At 41.1% G+C, this 22,663-nt stretch overlaps 1 protein-coding gene across 5 annotated transcripts in view; it reads left to right on the top strand.

The window, feature by feature from the left end:
* The first annotated feature begins 310 nt into the window (after positions 1-310).
* llgl2 (LLGL scribble cell polarity complex component 2) overlaps positions 311-22,663 on the top strand; it is a 34,788-nt gene continuing 12,435 nt past the window's right edge. For 4 of the 5 annotated variants that reach the window (XM_038735395.1, XM_038735397.1, XM_038735398.1 and 1 more), the window contains exons 1-10: positions 311-606; positions 15,179-15,292; positions 16,995-17,092; positions 19,040-19,121; positions 19,300-19,415; positions 20,008-20,166; positions 21,284-21,446; positions 21,586-21,721; positions 21,814-21,868; positions 21,971-22,125. In XM_038735395.1, coding sequence (XP_038591323.1) covers positions 15,218-15,292; positions 16,995-17,092; positions 19,040-19,121; positions 19,300-19,415; positions 20,008-20,166; positions 21,284-21,446; positions 21,586-21,721; positions 21,814-21,868; positions 21,971-22,125 — 1,039 coding nt within the window. In that variant the 5' untranslated portion in view covers positions 311-606; positions 15,179-15,217. Of the gene's footprint in view, positions 607-7,068; positions 7,238-15,178; positions 15,293-16,994; positions 17,093-19,039; positions 19,122-19,299; positions 19,416-20,007; positions 20,167-21,283; positions 21,447-21,585; positions 21,722-21,813; positions 21,869-21,970; positions 22,126-22,663 lie in introns of those variants that run through there. The other variant, XM_038735396.1, reaches the window with a different exon arrangement.

Consider the following 22,663-nt stretch of genomic DNA (forward strand, 5'->3'; position numbering starts at 1 on the left):
ATGGCCTGGACGCTGTGTTCTCAGTTTTTTGATGTAGGCTAGTTGCTTTCAATGTAATTACACAGAAATACATTTAAAAAACAAGGAAAGCTGAACAAAGGTAAACATAAACATGTAGTTATTATGTACCTACAAATAGGTGGACGAACACAAACCCAATGTGTGTTCACGCCCTAGTTTCACGCGCTACAGCGTGACGTAATGGCCCTCACTTCTTTTGGTTTCCGTGAAGCTAACGCGGAAGTGGGGCGGGATTTGAACTGTCGGTAGGAATTTACAAGGTGCACTTGAATGCATCATAAGGGAGGAGTTAGTAAAGCAGTGAAGTTTAGCCTAGCAGGAAACACCGAGGCTACCGCCGTAGCGGTGGAAAAAGAAGGAGCAGTTTTTAGTTTTTAACCGGTGCTGAGACGTGATTTTTTTCCTCGGCAAACACGCTGTTGCTTGGTACCTGTACTCGCGTTCGGTCCGGTCATATTTTCTTTGACTTTGTATGAGGAGAGAGCTCCTAGCCAACTAAAACACTGGATACTGACCGGGGGTGGAATCTCATCCAGCAGCTGTGAACGGTGGGACATCGGCTGAGCAACGGCCGTTTTGATTCAGGTGGGTTTGGGATTAGGGCCCACGCTTCACGCTTCCAGATAACTGGTGCCCACAGGTGTTGGCGTGTGATCCAGTTGGCTAACAATTCAACTACCCTGTCCATCACAGCCACCTGTTTTCTTTCCGTTCAACACCTGAACTGCTCCAACTCAAGCTAGCTGAAGTTGCTTCATTAGCCAGACATCATTCTCCTACTTTCTCACCGGTTAATCTTTAGTCCAGATATTCCACCCAGAAAGCAGGCACGGTAGAGTTGTTGCATGTTTTACCATCTAATTTGAACATTTCTCCGTATAATAGCTTCTGTGCCGTATTGATAATAACCAACAAATGTTGATTGACGTTATAACTTAACGTTTTGTGTTTAACTTTCATCAAATGCTTTAAATTACCATCACATGCTAGCTCACAAACATTCCATTGCTAAAATATACTTTCAGTGGTCTCTAAGATTTACAGCATTAATGTTTGTTTTATGGACAGTTTGTATTGAGTTTGAATAAACGTTAGTTTTCATGGTGACTTACTTTCATGCCGAATGTACCAAAAAAGTGGGATTATCTTTAAGGACGCCAGCATTGAGTTGCTTTTTATGTACAGAGATTGGTAAGGATGGGTTTGAAATTAAACCTCTAATACGGGTTGGCTAATTACCAGCTTTTTTGTCAAACATGAAGTCTATACAGTAAACGGTGCGTCCAGGCCCAAAATAAACAACTAGCTCAAGTAGGCGTTAACACACACCTGAGCATAATGATAGAATGTTGAAGCCGTTCATTTAGCAAGACATGAGTCCAGGACAGAAAAGTAGCGCGACGTTGATGAGCTGTTAGGGGTCTAACTTATGATATCAGTCGCACAGAGGAAACCGTGGCGTTCTTGCTAAGGCCAGGTGAGGAGGAGTAGTAGTTGCAGATGGTGTTGCGTAACTACGGAAACGTGTAACCTCAGCAAGGTGTGTCTCTCCAGCAGGTACATTAGTAAGCCCTTTGAGTCAACGGTCTGGTTTCAACCATGACTTATCGGTGTGTGAGGAAGTGGCGTTTCACCGGTTTGGCTACTTTCAGGATAGTTCACAACAAAATGACAGCGTGTAGAATAAAATAATCCAATGCACTCACAGCCCTGCTCACATTGTATACATCCCACCAACGCTAACTCTTTATCATTTAGCTCAGTTGTAGCACTGAACTGTCATACATGCGACTTATCTTGTTCCAACTACAAGTATAACTTTAGTTCTCTGCCTCCTTTAAATCACAGTATGATGAAATTTGACAGAGAGAGGTTGCACTGCTCTCAGACTGTTGAGCACAAGCAGCCAAAAATGTCTAATCTGGACAGGATACTGCTGAAGGACACACAGGCTGCGTTCTTCCACCTGCACCTGCATCAGCACAGGACTACCCAAACAAAAACCCTTTTGTTCTCAGTAGTCTTGGTGCTGTTCCACCTGCATGGTAAAGTCCACCTGAAACTATAATGGAGGCAAAATAAATTGCTCCTCCCAAATGCAAGGCAAGCCAGAGAGACAGCCACCTGCTGAGTTTCCACACTATTTAGGAGCAGGAACAATAAATGAATAAAAGCAGGAGCTCTTCAGCGGTCTCACTTGTACTAATACTGTGAACATAAAGGAAAGACTGTTGTGGTGTTGTCTTCAAAGGCTTCGTTTTTTAAGTTTTAAACAGGCATGTTAATTTATCTAACCTACACGTGGGTGGGGAGATGTCCAAGAGGCGTACCTTGCTTGTAAACTTGAAACAGAGCACCTAGCTGACTGTCACGCTTTGTTTAGCGCTGTTAAGTGTTAACTTGATTCCCGTCTTACCTCTCCCAGTGTGCAACAGCTTATCTAGCAGGAAAATGAGCTTTTTCTATGGTTTGCTAAGGAATGGCTTAGGAAGTAGAAAGGCTGTTTAAATATCCTCTTGCTTATCAGGCTTTACAGCAGATATGCCAGAACATTGTTGAGAATGAATGTAATGTATTAAATTAGGTGGACAAGTAATATAAAATAAAGTGAGCTGCTAATGTTGCCTCTTGTTCCAGACTTTACCCTTGCTCAAAATGAGACCACGCTGGGACCTTATACTTTATGGAAGGCTGTGCGCACTAAGTTCAATGTGGATATTTAATCAAAAAGCCAAGTATTTGATCTTTAGACCTTCACCAGAGCAAATGTTTGACAAAAGGTAATCTCAGAGCGTACAGAGGACACATACTGTATGCTTTTTAAGTCCACATGGGAAATGGACCTTTCATGTGTAGTTCCCAAGAACCAAATACATGGGAAGCTACCTAAAGCATCATGATGCTTAAAGAGATGTCTTATGGTTTTCATGTCAAAGTACACATTTGAACCTGCAGGCTGTACAGAGCTTAATGTGTATGTGCATAGCCAGTGCACTTCTTTTTGGCCAGGTCCCCCTCCCCCACCAGCTACTTGCTGTGTTGAGCTGTAATGATTAGTTGATTATGCCAAACAGTTTCTCACATGTGAGGATTTGATTATTTTCTTATATATGACATATGAAAGTAAACAAAACATATTTTTTGGTTTGTTTTTTTGAACTGGTGGAATTAAAAACCAATAATCGAGCTGATATCTGGCTTTTTGAGAGACCTGTTCTCTCGAGCGCTCCTCCTTTTGAGTTTTGGGAAGATGGTGAAATAGTTAGTTTGGTGACCTAAATGTGTAAGTGTTAAGACATTTCTCCCATCCTAAAAGACAACAGATCTAATCTAACACTACCAGCTAACATTAAATAATACTGTAGAGAATAATGCAGCTGAATGATGTCACTTCTGACAAACTGTATCCTGCTCTCCATTAAACACCAGCTCTGTTCTGAAATTTAAATTTTTTTAAATTTTTTATTTCATCCATTAATAAAAATTCCATCTAAGACAACATGTTAGATTGTACAGCATGGCATAATGGAATTATACCTGACTTTTCTGTGTCGTTTCTTGGTAGTATATTTCGACCTTCGGCCACCCTTCTCTCTAAATATAGCTTATATTGCAAGCTTAGAAATGTTTTGAAGTTCTTCCCGAATTTTTTTTATGCTTTTGGTCTTTGAACAGAAGTCAGTATCTGATAATTGATGGTTGGTGAAAGAAGCTTGTATGTGACTGTTAACATCTGCATACCCTGCTTTGAATAGAATTCAGAGCCTTTTAATACACAGACACCTGAACAATAGCCTTTTGAGTTTTTGTCCTCTGAAATTTGTGACTGTAATCTGTAAGTGGTGTTATATTTATTGTTGTTGACCCGTTACTGTAATAATGACAAGCTGCTGGTAAACCATGTATGACAGTGTGTTCATATCTGACACCTAATGCTGATGGTGACAGCTCTGCACTTTAGCTTGTTGAGCTGGTGTAAATGACAGTGATTTGTAAAGTAGCCAAATTAAAATATACAAAGTTTTACAGACCCCTTCATCTGTTAAAATATTCTTGTCGACATTTTCAATATTATGCTTCAAATCTAGTCTATGTAATGAATATAATTTATACTGATATTGTTCATTATAATCACCCTTGAGTAAATTGTAGTTGTCTTAGTTGTGTTGGTTAAACTCTGTGGCCTTGGAGGCTTGCTGTGTTTGAATTATTTCTAAAGGGGACTTCTAATATATTGTCAACCTTGAGCAACATATTGGAACAACAAATGGGGTAGCACACAAGCAGTAAGAAACAATTACCTATGTAAGTGCATGAATAGATGGTTCCACAACATACGGCTGTATCATGACATCGGTTTTGTAAATGCAGAGGCTGAAGGCAGTGGTGGTTTGGTTGATTATCAATACTAATTTGTTTTCTACAATAGTCTTTAAAATCTTGTGTGCAGGTTTTAATTCATTTTTCCACATTCAAAATGTGACTGTGTGTTTTTGATGATACACTCGGGTAAATGAAGATTCCATTAGTGTATTTATGTTAGTTCCACTCTGATGAGCAGCTCCTTGCATGGCAGCCTCTGCCATCAGTGTGTGACTGTGTGTAGGTGAAGTGTAGTGGAAAGCACTTTAAGAGGCACTATATAATTACCATAATATATTATCCATTTACACGTTAGCTGATCCGTAGCATCAGTGCTCTGATTCATCTATCCTATCCTCCTGACATTTGTACCACATCTAGTTGATAATGTGAATTGTGCTGTTTCAGTTGTTCCAAATGCAGTTTGCTGTGATGCATTTAACACAACAACTTTAAACTGAAATATTTTGGTGAAGGCAGCCTGAAGCTGAGCAAGGTTGGCCGATTTCGAACTGTCTATGCGAAGTCCTGGCCATGGGGATTATGAGTAAATTGCAATTAGCCTCATTTCTCCACTGTCAGTGACACTTTGAGCTTGACTAGTGTAAATGTTGTGCTCCTGATCACCTTCCTCTTCTGCGTCTTCCTGGTTTTGATTACAGGAAACAGGGTGTGAGTTGGTGGGAGATATGATATCCTGCCAGCCACACCCAAAACTGACAAGATCTCATTTCTGTTTTGTTCGGGACAGTGGAAGTAAGCATCTCTGTAATGTCTGCTGTAGTGGGTATGACAGACTCCTACTGTTCTGTCTTGTGACTCATCAGTCAAAATAGGCAATTTCTATTTCGTGTGTATTCACCAGTGCTTGGTCTTTGTCAACTGTCAGCATGTCACACCTGATAGTTTCGTTTTCACACTGCTCAGACGCCCCCTCCTGACACCGATCACACCCTAGCCCACAGCACACCAACCACGGCTGACGTGAGAGGACTCGTTTCCATCACCACAACCAAGAATAGCTCAGTGCTGTCCAGTTCAAGATCAGAGAGGTGTCTTATTGGGTGCCTTATTAACAGTGTGGGTAAATCTATGAGTGAGCAGGTGTAGTCACAAGGGTTTCTGTGATCAGACCATGTGTGCAAGCCAGTACTGAGGAGCAGCTGTCCGGCATGTTCTGCTCCACCTGTGCGAATATGGTTTATTTTATTGGGTGATGAATGTGACAGACTCGGATGTCACTCAAGGAGAGCTGATTATCTTGACGCATAACTGCTGATTGCATTGGCCCATAAGTAGAATGTTTTGGATGCCAGGCATTTCCTGGCCATTCGTTCTTAACTCTGAAGCGCTGTCCTAACTATGTTGTTGAGAGGCACAGTCCATGTAGCAGCTCAGCTGGTTGAGCCGCCCTCTTTGAGGTTTTTACCATTGCGTCCGGGCATGTTAATGCACATTTTTTGTTTTTCCTCTTTTGACTTCCTTCTCAACTATGATGACTGGGTTGATATGCTGGGAATTTCTTTCTATCTTGATAACTGAGAGTGAACACTTTAAGTGAAGGACATTTTGGGACAGTATATTGGACAACGGAGACAGTATGATTAAAGGTGCAATGTGTAAGGTATGGCCAGAATTTTAGTTTAAAAATGAACTAACATCAACAGAATTTGATGAAGTAATAGTTCTGACATCTATGTAGATGTGAGATGTCTATAGTGTTGCAGAGATCTGCTGAAGTTAGCATGCTAACCCGCCCCAGGCCATCCTGTCTTGTAATACGACTTTGTACCTTGAGGTGGTAGTGTGAGTATAGCTCAGGTCTCCCCCTTGTAGTTTCAGCTGGGAGATGTAGTGAATTTGCCGTTTGCAAATGTAACACAAGATCTTTTTTTTTAATCCAATAAATAAAATAAACTCACACAATGTCAAGAAAGGAAATATTCTTCCACCTATTTTCCTTATCAAAGAGGAAAAATGCAACTGAATATTTTCTGCATTCAAGTTTGCCTCTCTCACTGAACATATTGCCTTGTTACTCATCTTAAAACACACTTCATTTAAGCACGACAGAAACAAAATAAAGCTGAGCCCGTTTCCATTGCCCGCTCACTCAGCTCGTGTTCTGGTGCTCATTCAGGACTCGGTCAGCTTTATAGGGCTGTTAAGTTAGCTGCACAGCTAACTGAGCCTGACTGCACTGCTCAACTTTGTAAGAAGAGTCAATAAGCCAGTTTGCTATCAAATGTAAATAAAAGGATAAAGGTAAAGAGAGGTGAGCTCACTGTAGATCAAACAATGTGACAAAGACAGTTACTGTTATTTGTTTACCATACAAGTTCACTGTGGAGTGAAATTACTGGGAAAATCCATATGTGAGAGTGGATTGAGGGAATGTCACCTTGCAAGGCTCTGCTGAAACTGGCCTGATGTGCTGTGTTTGTGTCGCTGACGTCTGACCTGCCATTGTTCTCCTGGTTCACCTGAAACTAACAGATACTTCCCTGTCACAATAACATCCTTGTCCACAGTCTAGGCACTGACTACCAGTGTACATTACATTTACATTACATCCGCATTACGGGAGGAGAGAAATAAATTAGACGTCCCTTTTCGTGCGTGTTTTCGTAACACATTTTCCGACCTCACTTTTGACTTCAGCGCCGTATCATGAGGATGCAGAAATGGCAGAGCTGCTAAAGATGTCTTTCGAGTGGTGGATTCTCATTACTTCATATTAGTTTAGCGACAGGACAGCGATACCCTCTAGTGCACCTGTGGCGAGGCTCTTTAGCCTGGGCAGTCTTGTGCTGACTCTGAGGAGGAACAGGTTTCAGAGCTTCCTGCTCATGAGGTATAACCACTTTATTAACAAGCATGTCCAGTAAGAGGCAAAAATCTACTTTAAAACCATAGTTCATAGAGCTACAGTAAGTTTATTGTGTGGGTTTGGTCTGTTAAATGCACAGTTCAAAGCAGCTTTGTAGTAGCCTATTAAATGGCATAAAAGAGAGATCCTGTGCATGTCCTCATAATATGGATTTGTGTTGATCTGGGCGCACATAAGGTGTAACTTTATTTTGTTTTTGGGCAAATATTGTGCATCGCAGGTGATATAAATGCAGTAATCCAAAAGTAATGTAACAAGTTACTTTCAGCAGTGAGTATTCTAGTAAAGTAAGGCATTGCTTAAAAAAAAAAAAAGGGTAACTAGTCATGTGTAATCCATTACCTTTTTTGAATAACTACCCCAACACTGCTGACTATATACACAAAGGTTAATTTCCGGATGTGAAGTATGTAGTCTGGACTGATTTACAATTGAGTGTGTTCTGATCACCTTGTAGTTCCATGTAGTGTAGTAGTGGACTACACGGTGTATTCAGCCATGTAAAGTAAGACTCCAAACCATTGGGAGCAAAACACGCTCAGTTCAAATGGAACCTTTGATCATTTCGATCGGACGTTGGACGAGGAAGTTTACGCATCTGTCACTGTGCCTCAATGGAACACTTAAAAACAAACCATATAGCTCACAAAGGAGTTTACATACAGTATGTCTGTATTGGCGTTGCAACTAATGTTATCGTTAATGATGTGACTGTTCAAGTCGCCTAAAAACAACACTGCTCCAATAACCTGTATATGAAATACTCCATTATGTCTAGTGAACCGAGCTGCTGTTGACCTTTTTAACTACAAGCAAGCTAATCTTGCGTTGGTTTGGCTTGCATAGCCGTGTAACTTAAATATTACAACAAACATTCAGTTCCAATGTATGTTGCTGTAGTTGGAAACACCAGTAAGCCAACAACAGTTGAGCACAGCACTCACTATGTATGCCACAACTGGCACTGTGCTCTGGAGACATTGCAGTTTGATGGCTGCACAAGACCTGGCATTAATTCTGTGCACCATAATTATCAAGAACCGCAAAATATATCTATCTATATAATATAATAATCTCTAAACCTCACTCATTTTATACATTACAGTGGAGAATTGTGTGCTTAACGTGAAGACAGTCTGCAAGTACGAGGCTGTACACTGCTGGAGTGGATCAACCTCTAAAGGGTAAAAACTGATTTACAGGGAACTTGCGCTTCACAGATGGGAGGGTGAGGACAGATGGGCAGGGTTGCCAACTTTTCAGTTTAGGAGATTTGATATCAGTGAAGTTGTGCTTTTTTATTAATAGGCCTTCTGTGACAGTACACACTGCAGGGGTCAGGGTCATTTCAGACCTCCAAGAAGTTTATTTTAAAAGTTTTACAAGTGAGTACAGATTAAAAGCCAAGTAAATAACCGTGGTCAGTGATGTATGGTTCATTAGCAGACATCATAAACCATGAGAGCAAACCTAACCACTGTATCTGTGACTTTGGTTTTAAAGCTGCTTAAAAGCAATACAGTACGAATAAGATGGCTATCATGCTTGGTTTCAGAAAAGGAAAAAGTGGACATCACATGCGGTGGTATTCAGTTAGAGAGATAAGCCAGGCTATACTTAGAAGAACAGGACTGGTAGATCTATTGCACATTATTTATGGCACTGCCAACAGATAATGTTCCTTGAACTTCAATCACAACATATAAAATAGAAAAATATATTTTAAGAACACTCTGTCACTCTGTCACACACAAAATCACTATACTGGATGTTAACTTTGGTTTAGTCCAGTAGTAGTCCTTTTTTTATTTTTCTATTATTATTATTATGAGGAGTACATCATCTTTATCCCTCCTCACTAGTGATGCAGCCATAAATCATTTTTGGCTTGATAGACCATGACTGGGTTGACTGTTACAGCCACACACAGACTCTAAATCATTTCCTCTGTGTGAAAGTCCTTCACTGTGACTGAAGAAGACCCATAGCCCCTCCATAATTATCCTTCATTCATTGTTTTAAGCGATGCTTCATTTTTACATTTTTCTTTTGCAAAACTACACGAGTAATGTTACCCCTCTAGTCACAAACTGCGAACTAGAACTGAGGAACCTCTTGGACCTGGATGACTGAGGATCTACAGACATCTAGCCTAAGCAATGAACGATAGCCAGAACTGAAGAAGGCGAAACTTCTTCCAAGTATCTTCAGCAAAGTCCATTTGCCCTTCATATTAACCCTTCTTGGGAAAACAAGTCTCTTTAATAACCCAACATGGCAGAACATGTTCTATCAGCAGTATGTCTTTAAACCTGTTACCGATCCAGATTCAAGTTGCTAATGTTTTAGCATAGGTCAATGAAGTTTAACATAGTAAAGTAGTTAGTATCACGGCTAGCGGATATTTTCTCTAGTTCTCTACATGCTAGATGTTGACTGGAATCACCAGTGGGATGACCTGGCACATTAGCTTGGAAAATGGAGTCGGGCCTCAATGCAGGCTGGAATGGCGTTTGCTTTGTTTTATCCACACTCTGTGATTTTTCTATTGTTAACATGAAGAATGAATTAACACTTAAACACATTAACTTTAAAGAAGTTTCTCTATTGTTTAGCTAAGTTTCTTACCACTACAATGCTTTCCTCTCCTCAAGAACTCAACTTAGCCTGGCACTGTGCCCTTCACTGGCATGACCAGTCAGTAGAGGTCGGGAGAACGGCTTAAATTTCCTCCAAATATGTACAATTTAATAAGAGTTAAGTGGAATATTAATACAGATGTATTTCTTACTTCTGATTTATCTACTCTGGGCTGCATTAGCATAAAGACTGAAAACAGGGGGAAACCTTACCTGTCTCTCTCCAAAGATATCAAAATCTGCCTAGATATACATCTTAAGCTCACTAACACAGGCTAAATGTAAACTGAAATAGAAAAATGAGAAATTGTTGACAGCAAGAAAAATATAGAATGCCACTTTATAGATTAAATGTTTAAAGGTTGGCATACAAGGAACTTGCCCAAATGTTTTTAACATCACTGAATATCTGATAAAATAATATAAACAAGTTGTATTATTCTGACCAGGAATTTGATGCCTGCTTTCAACAGCTGTTGACAGGTTTTGATTGTTGGTGCTAAAGACAGTAGCATACACAGACACATTTCAGTCGGTACCATAACTACTGAGGTTAAGAGATCCAGCTTTGCACAATTCAGAGTTAAAAAAAATAAATAAAGAAATTCCTATCTCATACTGGCTCTTCATGTAGGCCTTCATTTCAGCCTCTGTCTGAAACAAGCTGTAGATGCTCCAGTCTCTGTAAGCCCCCCCTCTCAAAGCCCACTGTCTTCTGATTGGCCATGACCTGAAGCATGTTACCAGGGTGGTGGTGTCATTGAGCAGTACAGACAGACTGGCTGTTGAGTTTGCCAAGTTCGGACTTCTGTACTTTAAAGGTCGGACTTGGCAAGTTCAGCTTGGGAGTACAAACTTCCAGGAGCGGGAGCACGCAGTCAGTCATTCAGCAATTGGAACAGCAGCGGACTTGATGACGGCCGGACCGTTAGCGGGCGGGATCTCACATATCCGATAACGTCGTAGCAATTTTTAAAATTGGCTCTGTCTTGAGAAAAACAACCACATATTTGTAGTTTAAACAACTATATTCCCGCATTACAAACTCTTAAAACTTCTATATGTGACACAAGAACAGCAGTATTATAAGTTACAGTTTTCTCGTCCGACATTTCCGCTTTTTAGCAGCGAAATGCATCCTGGGATATCTGGCGATCCGAGGTCCACACAAGTCACCACCAATGCAGGCTCGGTAAAACGGGCGGAGCCAGAACACATCCATCCATGGATTTAATACTTTCACCTCATTTGAAGCTTTGGCCATGTTTAACATGAACATCCAACATTGTAGATAAGTCATAAAAATATGGAAAAGCAAATTGGTCTCCTTTTAACTATTAGTACAGTCTTAATGAATGAAAACAATGTACCCAAAATCTGAAGTACAGTGCTAATTTGCCTCCTTGACTGCTGTTTTCTGTTCAAATCAGGGTAACTACAGATGGTAGTTAAAAGGAGAGAACAACTGGAGAAAGACACCCCACATTGTAAAAATCGGTCTGATCACTACTTTGAGCGTCACTGCACTTCACATAATTCCAATGTTGTTTCCCAGCCTTCCCCCTTGATAAGTAGCTGGTGAGGAAATAACACTTGAGTGCGTTTAATGAATGGGTAATTTGTGCTCCAGTGTCTGTCAGGTTACTTGAAAAGGCCACAGTTAATCTGGTTGGGAAGAAAACACTGTGGCATTAGGATGTCTGAAGACTGCAGAGAGAAACTCGCACCTGACATGTCGCATGTGTTGATGGCTGTTTTTTACAGAATGAAGCCAAGCTTTCCATACTGGTACTTGGCTTCGCGTTTACATGTGTGCATATGTGACTGTTGTATTCTACTCTGGTTTTCCATCAGCAGATTCTTCTTGCAGCCTTTAATAGCTGTTGTTTTTGAAGCAGACCTCCCACCATGCCATTGTCAGCATAGTTTATGGCTTTGAGCTCCCTCTTTCTGCTCCGCTGCTTCTCTTGGGCCCGTCGCTCACATGATATAAGTTCTACAAGCTTTTAACCTGCTGCAACCTGTGTTTTGTACCTGACTATGAGACGTTGCTACAGTTAGTTTTAGCTGTATCTGGGGCGTCATTGTAGCTGAGAGCACAACACATTGAACATAATGCGTTCCATCAGATTCCCGCTGTGTTAAGGTGCTTAGTCATATTGGAGCTACTTCCTCCCCTGCGCTAAATCTCCTTACTGCAGGTGGTGCATGTCATTTTTGAGCATTTGCTGCACTGCCACCATGATCCAGGAATGTAAACTGAAGTACTTTCTTCTTCATTATTTGTTGATATACTGCTTAACAAATAATACGTAATAGGATAGGCAGATAAGTGACATTTCTATGGACAGTAAAATGCTCCCTGAAGTTTAACCGAGAGCAAGACTGAAATATGCAAAAATGTAGGTCCCGATAAGCAGAATTCAAATGCACGAGCCTTAACAAATCCAGGGCTCTTTGAAATGTGATAATGGTTTCAACTAGTTATTTCATTTTCACTCAAACAGCTAAGCTAAGTACAGTGGAGCTCAAACAATTAATCGATTAGTCAGTCGAAACTAAATGAACAGGTAATTATTTTCATAATCGACTATTGACCGTGTTTTTGTTTTGTTTTTTTTTTTAAAGAAAAACATCCAAACATTCTTTAGTTTCCAATCATAACTATTTTAAATGTTTTTCATTGCATAAAGGTCTTCCTAAACAAAGAATCTAAAATTAATGTTTTAAGATTTGTGCTGAGAAGTTTTGCTGTCTCTTCTTTTTCTTTTTGGTGCCATGTTTTCTAATTCTTATTACCACAAAAAAAAGGTTTTTCAACATGCAACTTAAATCCAAGGGGTAGGTATGGCGTACTAACGTATGTTCTTACTGACAAACCCTAAAAGACAAATACACATGTAACCACTTACATAAATGCATTGTAAAAGGTGAAAATATCCAAACGCAGGTATATTAAAATGCTTAATACCTTTTACTGTCAAGAATGATGCAACAAATTTTCGCCAGGGGCCATATTACAGAAACGTCCTAACGGGCAGATCCTGTCCTAACTGCTTGGTAACTTTTGCTTTTCCACCAGGTAGTGTTTGCTAACTCGTTTAATCCACATGGCTGCTCTTGAATTGCTTTTACAAAGTAAATAAAATGTCAACAGGTGGAACTTATTAATTGATTCCACCGATGTGTTTGTTGACAAGAAAGGCTGTAGGCGATGTAGATAATGTCTCATTATGTAACACAATGTAAAGGCTTGATGTAACAAAAGGATCCAAATGCAAGTCTTTGATAGGAGATCGTTAAATTCAAGAAAGACATGAAGACGTTAGCCCGCAGCCTTTGTTGTTGTTGTTATTTTTTTACCTTCATTGTTAACTTTCCCGGGAAGACTGGTTTCTGCCGAGGTCAGTGAGGGAGCACAGGAGGAGCCACCAGCGGGTTTCCTCCACTCTTTGGACACAACAGTTGCCTTTCTCTTCGTATCACTTGTAAATGGACTAATTTTCTTTTTGACAGCATCAACGCTCCGCTGGATGGCAGGTAGCCCGTGCGGCTGAGACTGTGTCTGCTATTTTAGCCCACTCCCTTTAATCTCCCGAGTTAAGCGTTATGTGAATTTGGATTTCTCGACGGAGGTTACAAACACCTTTAAGTCATCTGACTTGAGGTTCAATGATAGCTGTTGTTTCTGCTCCATTTCAGTTTGTTTCATTAAAAAACTACCAAAAAAAACAACGATTAAAAGCCGTTTAGCTCAGCGAGATGAGAAAAGTGACATCAGTTGCTAGGTAACAGACATAAAAGTTGATAACCGATGTTGGATTGAGTATTTAGGATTTCCTAACCTGAGATAAGATTAAGTAAAATAGAGAGTTAGTTGGGATTTGCTTCTGTAATACCAAACTGGGAAAAATCCAATCTTAGACTCTTCCTATCTTAACTTAATCCTTAAGATAGGAACGTTCTGTACGGCCTCAGGAGAGAAGGATGTTTGAGACCAGTAACCCCTGAGACCGGTCAGCCTGCTGTATCCTAGTGTTGACGTTTTCTTTGAGGAAGCTGGAGTTGGACGTATGTGACGCAGCCAGCAGTGAGTCAAGGCAGCACTGCTGATATTGAGGGACAGAGGCAAGTGAGCTGGTTAAGACGGAAAACTGTGACTCATGCCGCAGGCCTTTGTCACGGACTTATGGCACTGTGGATCATATGTCTGACTGCAGTTATGAGTTTTCTTGCCCAGTTTCTGCTCTGAGCTCTGTGTGTGTGTGTGTGTGTGTGTGTGTGTGTGTTATTCACTGATGAAAAGGGATCAAGTGGCAGACATCAGTCTTCAGAGAAAACACACACTCAGTTACTTGACGCTCCATAGATTCTGGGCTGTGGTCCCCAATTTCTGATGATTCTTGCTGTAAGTGTTGAGGCGGGCTGTCTGCTTCAAATGCAGTACTAAGGCTTGTTTTCATCAGCAGTCCCTTTGCCTGATACAATAGTTAAAAACATATTGTTGTGCAAAGCATGTACGATAGGGTTAAACAACATGAGCGGACAAAATCCAATAGTAGATGATAAAGATGGAGGAAAACGGCGTCAGTGTTTCTTAACATTTGCCTGAAATGAGTAATAGAATGGGGACTCTAAATGATTGTGCTACTGAGTCTGTTGATGTGATTCTCTGAAGGGAAAGACCGCCTGGCTAAATGTAGTTAGAGTAGACGGATTGATTGTTCAGTCCCTCGTAGCTGCACCTCTAGTAGATGTGAATGAGGCCAGACGGGGGAGGAGGAGCTACACCGTGCATCATCTATAAACTAAGCAGACATTTTTGTATTTGGGTTTTCCCAGCTAAGGAGATTATACTTCTTTAGAATGTGGCAGTGATGGAAACTGAATGGCCTGAAGTGCTCGTTTTGATTTTCAGTGGTTTTAAAGCTGTAGAGTGTGTGGTGTTCATCAGTGTTGCCTCTGCTGTCTCACTTGTGTGACAGTGGCTGAGCAGAGAGTTTAAAAAGTTATGGTAGGAAGGGAGAGTTGAATGTAGAGCTGTAACACTTTAATCAATTAGTCGATTGAATAGAAAGAAGAAATTGTCATTTTTCTGCAAAACAGCTAAAGTGGTCAGCTTCTCAAATGTGAGAGTTTGATGCTTTTCTTCATCTTATGTGACCGTAAATTAAAAATGTAAACTCTGAACTCGAGGATTCAGAGTTTAACACTCTGTCCTTCTGTCCTCCTCCTGCGTCCTCATGTTGTCTCTTTCCTCCTGCAGTCAGTGGGCCCGCAGGCTCCACACTGGTGCTGAGACAGGATGAAGAGGTTCAGACGACAAGGCCACGAGTCCCAGAGAGATCGGCTCAAGCAGGAACTCTTCCAGTTCAACAAGGCAAGTGAACCTGAAACAGCTGACAGACATGACCAGGAAGAAAGTGAAGGCAAAAATCACATCAGCAGAGAGCCCCAAAAGGTCTATCTGGTCCTAGTTATTTTTTAGAAAAGGATTTTCCCTAATTTAAGTGCACTTAAACAACAAAAAACAACTTTTCCTGAGCACTTTGTGTGTTTGGTGCATTTACACTGCAGAGAAGTGCACAGCTTTCAGTGTCTCAACAGGAGTTGCCAAATTGTACCTGGCGTAAACAAAAGCTTGAAAAGCTAGCATTGTGTCATTTTGTGTTACACCTACACACCCACTTTGACCTACTACATTAACAAGTGGAGGTTGTGGTTACACGAGCAAATTCCCTCCTTTCTGACTGATCTCCATTTCAATGATGATTCTCGGAAAAGTATCTACATGCTAATAAATATGCTAAATATAAATCGTTCAATGTATCCTCTATGATGCTTTACAGTCACAACCCAGAAAGAGAGAGGTTGTCTAATATGCAAGACCAGATCCTGTAGTCCACCAAGAGCAACCTTTGCCAAAGGATGTGGATGCTTTGAGCGTTAGGACTATTGGCTTACCGCAGAAACAGAATCGTGCTATTACTGCCGATGTTAACAAAAGAAGCCAAATAACACACAGCACCTAGATCCAGGGGCCAGATGATGATGCATATGCACAAAACGTATATCCACAATTTCCCACACATAAACTAGTATAATATATTTTTTAAAAACATGATAAATTAAATAATACACACAATTGACACATTCTTCTGACCAAGCATACTCTTGGTTTAAAGGGCAAGCTGAGGGCAATAATGATAAGGTGGAGATGGAAAAATAAAGTCAGAGGAAATCTTATAACTTGTTGTCAGTCAAATTTAATTAAATCTGTGCGCTCAGTTTTATTTGAATGTTTTTCTCTGTTGTAATAATCTTTGATCCATTTATTGTGAAGCACTTTGTAAAGTCTGTTTGAATTTTAGTGCCATAAACAGAATCATTAATTATGCCTCTGAATTTGAGTATGGCTGCGACATCACTGCCACTGGTGGTTTATTACTATTTATTATAAGCATATGAGGATAATTTAAAAGCTACACATCGGCACATCAGTCTGTTAGCAGTCAGGTGTAAAGCTCTTAACCTTGTTAGAGGACCACACCAATGCAACTCTGTTTTTGGGACTAAGCTTCTTCTTTGCTGCATAAAGAAGTGGATCATACACAGATATTGATAAAGCAACAGGTGTCTATGTTTGTTTAACTGTGGGAGTGGAAATCAGGCTTTACACTAGCTTGTCATTAGGTCTTGTGCTGGGATCTCCAGTTGATATAGCTCTGTTTTCAGAAATCATGAACACAGGCAGGTTGGCACAGTCTGTTCATTTTAGTATATAATTCTGTTAAAAATAGCTTTAGAAATAGCTTTTTGTTCATTTTATAATTAATTTCAGCCACCAGTTAGAGGCTTCTGATTTATTTGATCTCGAGATAATTAAATTGAAATGGAAAGAATTTCAGTTGACCAACATTTTCTTTGACCATAGCTCTAGTTATCCGTTAGCCTTTCAATTTCTTGTCTACCTGCTGTTCCTGCCGTGTGTTTTGCTGCCGTCTCTATCCTGTGCTGTCACTGTCTCTGCTGTCACAGCTCGGTCTCACCCTCCCCCTGTCTGTCCACTGTCTACTCCTCAGACTGTGGAGCATGGATTCCCCCACCAACCCAGCGCTCTGAGCTACAGTCCGTCCCTGCAGCTGCTGGCCATCGGCACCCGCTCCGGGGCCATCAAACTGTATCCTTCACTCTGCCCGTGTGTATATAGTTGTCGGGGAAGAATCTGAGCATCGTGTTTGAACTTGAGGCGGGCAGTGCTAATGAACGGCTGTGACACTGCTAAATCCTCGTCTGCATTTCACATGCGCACCTGGTTCAGGTATTTAATTTTCCCACGCTGTTGCTCTACGCTGTCTGGCATTTTCAGACAGAGGAGTCTGTGTCTCCGTAGCCTTTTGTGTCTCCGTAGCCTTTGCACAATTATGCTCATTGACAGTGCAGCAGAGCCAGTCGGTACACCCTCCCCATTGACACAGAGACACACACTGGTTTTTGACAACGGCAGTACCTTCTCTCATTAGGATAACTGCTCATACAATGCAGCAGATTGTTCCTGGATGAAACAGTAAGAGGCACAGATGAAGGAAAATCTGTAAATTTGAATATTGTAAGTCAAAGTGCAGAACACCTTCTTTTTATGTAGCACACAAATCATTTGATAACACGATGCTTTAATCAGTCTCTCTAGCTCAAGCTCTGTTGATGTTTGTCCACAGTGAGGTCAGGGTCATATGCACTTCAGCAGCCCTGGTGCTGCTTCCGTGGTTTGCTCATTGACACTTAAGCACTGTGGGAGATTAAAGTCCATTCTTCATGTTGATGGACAGACTCCCTGTTCCCTGTCAGCCTGGAGCCTGTACAGCAAAATGACATGAGCAGGGTAGCCAGCTGGCTGAGATTTTCTAGTATCATGAAGATGGCTCACTTCTAACTGAGCTAAATCACTATGGTAACCTATGGTGCACTTGAGCCTGTTCAGTTAGTCAGAGAGTTAGATCAAAATGTGTAAACCCCCTACATACTGACCATCAGCTCAGTGGAATTGAGTTACTCAAGTCAACAACTTTGCTAACGCAGCCAAACCTCAAGCAAGTGCGACAACACGTTAAATAGCAATATTACTGACTAGTCCAACACACCATCCAGGATTCCAATGCTACAGTAGCTCTGGTCCCAGAGTGGCAATGACAGAGACACCGTACTCTGTCAGTGTACTAATCAAATGATTATGGAGCTGTTATTTTAAGAGAATTACAGCGAGATGTTGCTTTAAGAAGATGTTTTTTTCCGATCGTCACAAAACTCAAAAACACAAAATCAAAAAACTTTTTCCAACATAAATGATCAATGCCTCATCTTGTTACATTCTGTAAAATATCTTCTTTTCTCTTTTTTTGTATTTTTATATCCAAATCCCTCTTCTTCCCTCTGTAAAGCAAATGTTTTTGACGATGACTCTTTAACTTGAGGGTGGTTATATAAATGCCCTGCCCATCAAATAAAACAGAGCAATATCATAATAGGTGTGTGTGTGTGTGTGTGTGTGTGTGTGTGTGTTATTATCCTGCTTCTGATTTAACATGAGGGAGGTGTGTCACCTTACAGAAGCTGAAGACTCTCAGACACCTCACCTCACTGATGCTTGGTAGATAAAGTAGAAGTCCCTGAAGAGTTAGAGTCCAGATTGTGTTCCTCTATCTTATTTCTCTTATCTCAGTGGTGTGCTCAACATAAGCATTATTTGTAAGTTAGTTTGCTATCAGACAAATATCACACATCATTAAATATTACTCAACAAAACACCCTAAACTGTAGAACACATTGAAAAACCTACCTTATTTTAAAAGACTACATTGCCTTAGCCTTACTCCTACTGGTTCTTCAGGTTCTTAGGCGGTATATGGCAATTTATATTGGCCCCTGACAGTTCTAATGGTTCAGATGATGATGAATGTGATTGGCTTGTAATGAAGAACTCTTCAATATGAAACAAGCTAACCCACGGAGAACCAGACTAAATTGAATTTGCTTTGTGATCGAGGCCTCTGGGGTCTTAACACGTGTCGTGAGTATGTCTAATAGGACTGTCCATCACACATGTAGCCTGTCCTTGACCAGTACTCAGGTACGGAGCTCAAGGTGTGGAGTTCATGGGTCTACATGACGAGAATGCTGCCGTCACACAGGTGCACTTCCTCCCCCACCAGGTACAGTCCAAGAACATATACTACACACTCCCAACAGAAGTTCTGCTTTTTAATGTAGCCCGACTTGTTTATTATAAATGGAGTCAGCCTTTTGTATGGAGATGTATTCTCTGCTAGCCACTAGTAAATGCCTTTTAGCCTTTTTGACAGTATTAATTGATTTGTGGTGTTTATGTAGGTTGAACTGGTTACTCTACTGGATGATAACAGTCTCCACATGTGGACTTTAAAAGCCCACAAGGGACTTTCTGAACTTCTGGAAATAGGACGCTTCACCCTCACTGGACCACCTGGGTAAAACACGCAGACAAACTCGTACACGTTTCCCCTTTTCTCAACCCTTTTCCATTGTATGTAGTTTCCAAGGAAGCTTTTTAGGAAGTTGGGAATTTGATCTACAATTCAGGCTAGGGATATTAGTTCCACTTGTGGTTTCTGGGATGTAGTTTCTGTCCCTAATCCTGAGGTAGGACTTTCCAATTGTTTAGGAGCAATCAAGGTGGAGCCGACTGATCGGACACACGCCTCCAGACAATTGCATATATTCTGCATATACCTGCTGTATATTAGAGCTGCACAGATTAGACTGAAACTTAATCTGCAACTATCTTTATAATTTATCAATCGTTTCGTCGTGTCAAAAATTTCAGCCCCATGTTCAACTTCTCAAATTTGAGGCTTTGATACTTTTAAGGCATGTTTTATTTGAAACTTATCTTTTGGTTGAATAAAACAAACTGAACTGTTTTCCCTGTTGTCTGACATCATTTATAGACCAAAGAAGAAATTGAGAAAATATTTGTTACTTGCAGCTCTACTTTTTACAAACAGTAGCTGCGCATCATTCTGTGAAGTGAGCTCATCCCCCTCTTGTTCGTCTCCCCAGTGCCCCTCCAAGTGTGACCAGAGTGACAGCGGTGCTGGCTCACTCCTCAGGGGAGCTGCTGCTGTTGGGGACAGAAGGAGGACATGTCTTCGTAGTTGAAGTTCCAGGGTTCAGAGAGCTAGAAGAGCGAAACATCAGTGTCGACCAAGTCGCCAGCAGGTCAGCAGCTGCAACACACTGCGGGGGGGGTCTGCACAAAATTACAGGAGCGTACACTAATACTCGGTAGCTTTATTTGCATGAGATTCTCTTTTCTGCTTGTTTGTTTATTAGGGCTGGGCAAGTTAATGTGTTATTAACGCAGACAATTATTTTATCCCACGTTAATGTAGTTTTATTATTATTGTTTTCAAAGTCCGTTGCACACTGGCTCTGAATACACATACAGTCAAACCATGGGTCACTCACAAACAGCGCGTACAAAATGTTCAAGACAATTCAGCTTCGGCGGCGGGCATGTGAGTGAGGCGACCACAACCGCGACAGTTTCACCGGAACTCGCCCGCTTGTCGCTACACCTTGTGCTCGAGCACTTCACCTCACTCTCACAGGGACACTTGCTAATGAGCATAGACTGTTTACACTGCTCCCTGATAAAAGAAAAATGTTTCCGCTGACACCTGCTCAGGAAAAAAACAACCAAGAAAACAGATTCATATATGTTAACCTGCTGCTCAGAAGGTGCCTCTTATGATCGTGGCTCTGGACTCTGATGGTAACTTGTTTTACCAAGCTAGATAAATGGTAATACCCTGGCAGTGGCAAATAGCTTTGGTTTAATATTTGATTACATTAATGTTTATTTTATTGCTGCTGTGTAAAGGGAATACTGCTGGTAAAAATGCCCTTTTTTATTGAAAGAGTTTGCAAATCACATGTTAGTGCACTTTTGTGTATATAGCAGTACATTTAAATCAAAAGTGCACAATACACTACTTTAGAATTCATTATTCAATTTTGTGCATGACAATGCGATTAATCACGATTAAAATTTTGAATTGTTGCCCTGCACTATTTGTTTATTTTTTATCTCTTGTGTTTTCGCTATGGAAATGCAGTTCTGCAGTTCCCTCTATTTCAAATGGATTGACCATGAGCAACATAAGTGTGTAATCATCCAACTGAACCACTGTCGCATACACAGATTTCAATATATCATTGTCATCAACAAATCAGCTCTGAGCAGTCGCACACTGCCTCCCAGTCCTTACACCAGTCTCTCTCACTCATTCCTTCCTCTCTCTTGTGTTTATCCTCACTCGCCTGTCTCCTCCAGCGTACCAGATGACTACATCGGCCGCAGGAATCTAGAACACGTAGAGGCCTTACAGGAGAATGCGGTCAACCCAAACCAAGTAGTTATTGGCTATGGACGAGGTCTCATGGTCATCTGGGATCTGGAGAAAGAGCGTGCCATCCAGCACATCCTTGCCACACAGGTAACTGCTCTGTAACTCTGTGTAAGGCCTGGACCTGAATAGAATACCAGCCTGTCCTGAATAAACTGTGGTTAGAACCATCGTGCTGAATCTTGATATTTGCTTTGTGTATTTTCCACGTAACACTGTGTAACCATAGCAATTGGAGAGTGTGTGGTGGACAGAGGATGGAAGCAACATTCTCAGTTCACACAGTGATGGAAGTTACTGTCGATGGATGGTGGGTGGAGATGACCTGAATGAGGAGGAGGAGGAGAAATCAGACATTCCTTATGGTGAGGATAAAGATGTCCACAACCCATTTTTATTTACTGTCAGGCGTTTCTTTTTCTGGAGGCAGATGATAACTTGTCTGTCATCGTTGCAGGACATTTTCCCTGCAAGGCAATTTCCAAAATAGTTCAGCTACCTACAGAAGCAGGGTGAGTTCACTTTATTTACCAGTGAAAGTGATTCTAACGTCCACACTGTTCTAATGTTTAACTTTACATGACCTATTGTTACGTGTGTGTGTGTGTGTGTAGGCCTCCGTTCCTGCTGTTCAGTGGTGGGATGCCCAGGGCCAGCTACGGGGACAGACACTGCATCACTGTGATCCACAGTAAAACACACGTGGCTCTGGACTTCACCTCCAGGATCATCGACTTCTTCGCCATCCGAGACGGACCACAGCACACAGGCAGGCAACTCACACTGACCCAGTCACTGACGACTGCCAAACACTCCCATACACAGTTATGGAAAGGAAGCTATTTAGCAAACCGTGAAAGGCCTATAGTCAGTTTCCATCCCACGTAGTTAGTAGGTGAACATCAGGAAGTTATTTCCTAAGAAGTCAGATCCAGAATTTCCTTTTTTGAAACTCTGTGGTTTTCTTTATATTCCCCCTTTTCGCTCACTTTTGGGGGGACTTTTCACTTTATGTTAGCTGATTACTATAAGCTTTCTGCAGTGATCTGATTTCTTGAACATTGTTTAAACAAGAACAACAGTTTCAATGGTCAGGGCAGGGAATCAGAGAAGCCTGTTTTCCCCAGCTAGCTTTCTTCTGGTGAAAGATGACTTCTTTTACCCATTTACACCCGGCATTAACCAGGCATTTGTATCTGGATAAGGAAAAACATGTTTATGCAATTTTATAAATGCACCCATTGTGATCGGATCATCCAGACAACATTTGGAGGTGGTCTGACTCGCACTGATCTCAACCAGGAGTA

The sequence above is a fragment of the Micropterus salmoides genome, unplaced genomic scaffold (genome assembly GCF_014851395.1).
Source record: "Micropterus salmoides isolate LMB-PRFRI ecotype aquatic unplaced genomic scaffold, ASM1485139v1 Ms_hic_scaffold_21, whole genome shotgun sequence".
In the NCBI taxonomy this organism is placed as follows: domain Eukaryota; kingdom Metazoa; phylum Chordata; class Actinopteri; order Centrarchiformes; family Centrarchidae; genus Micropterus; species Micropterus salmoides.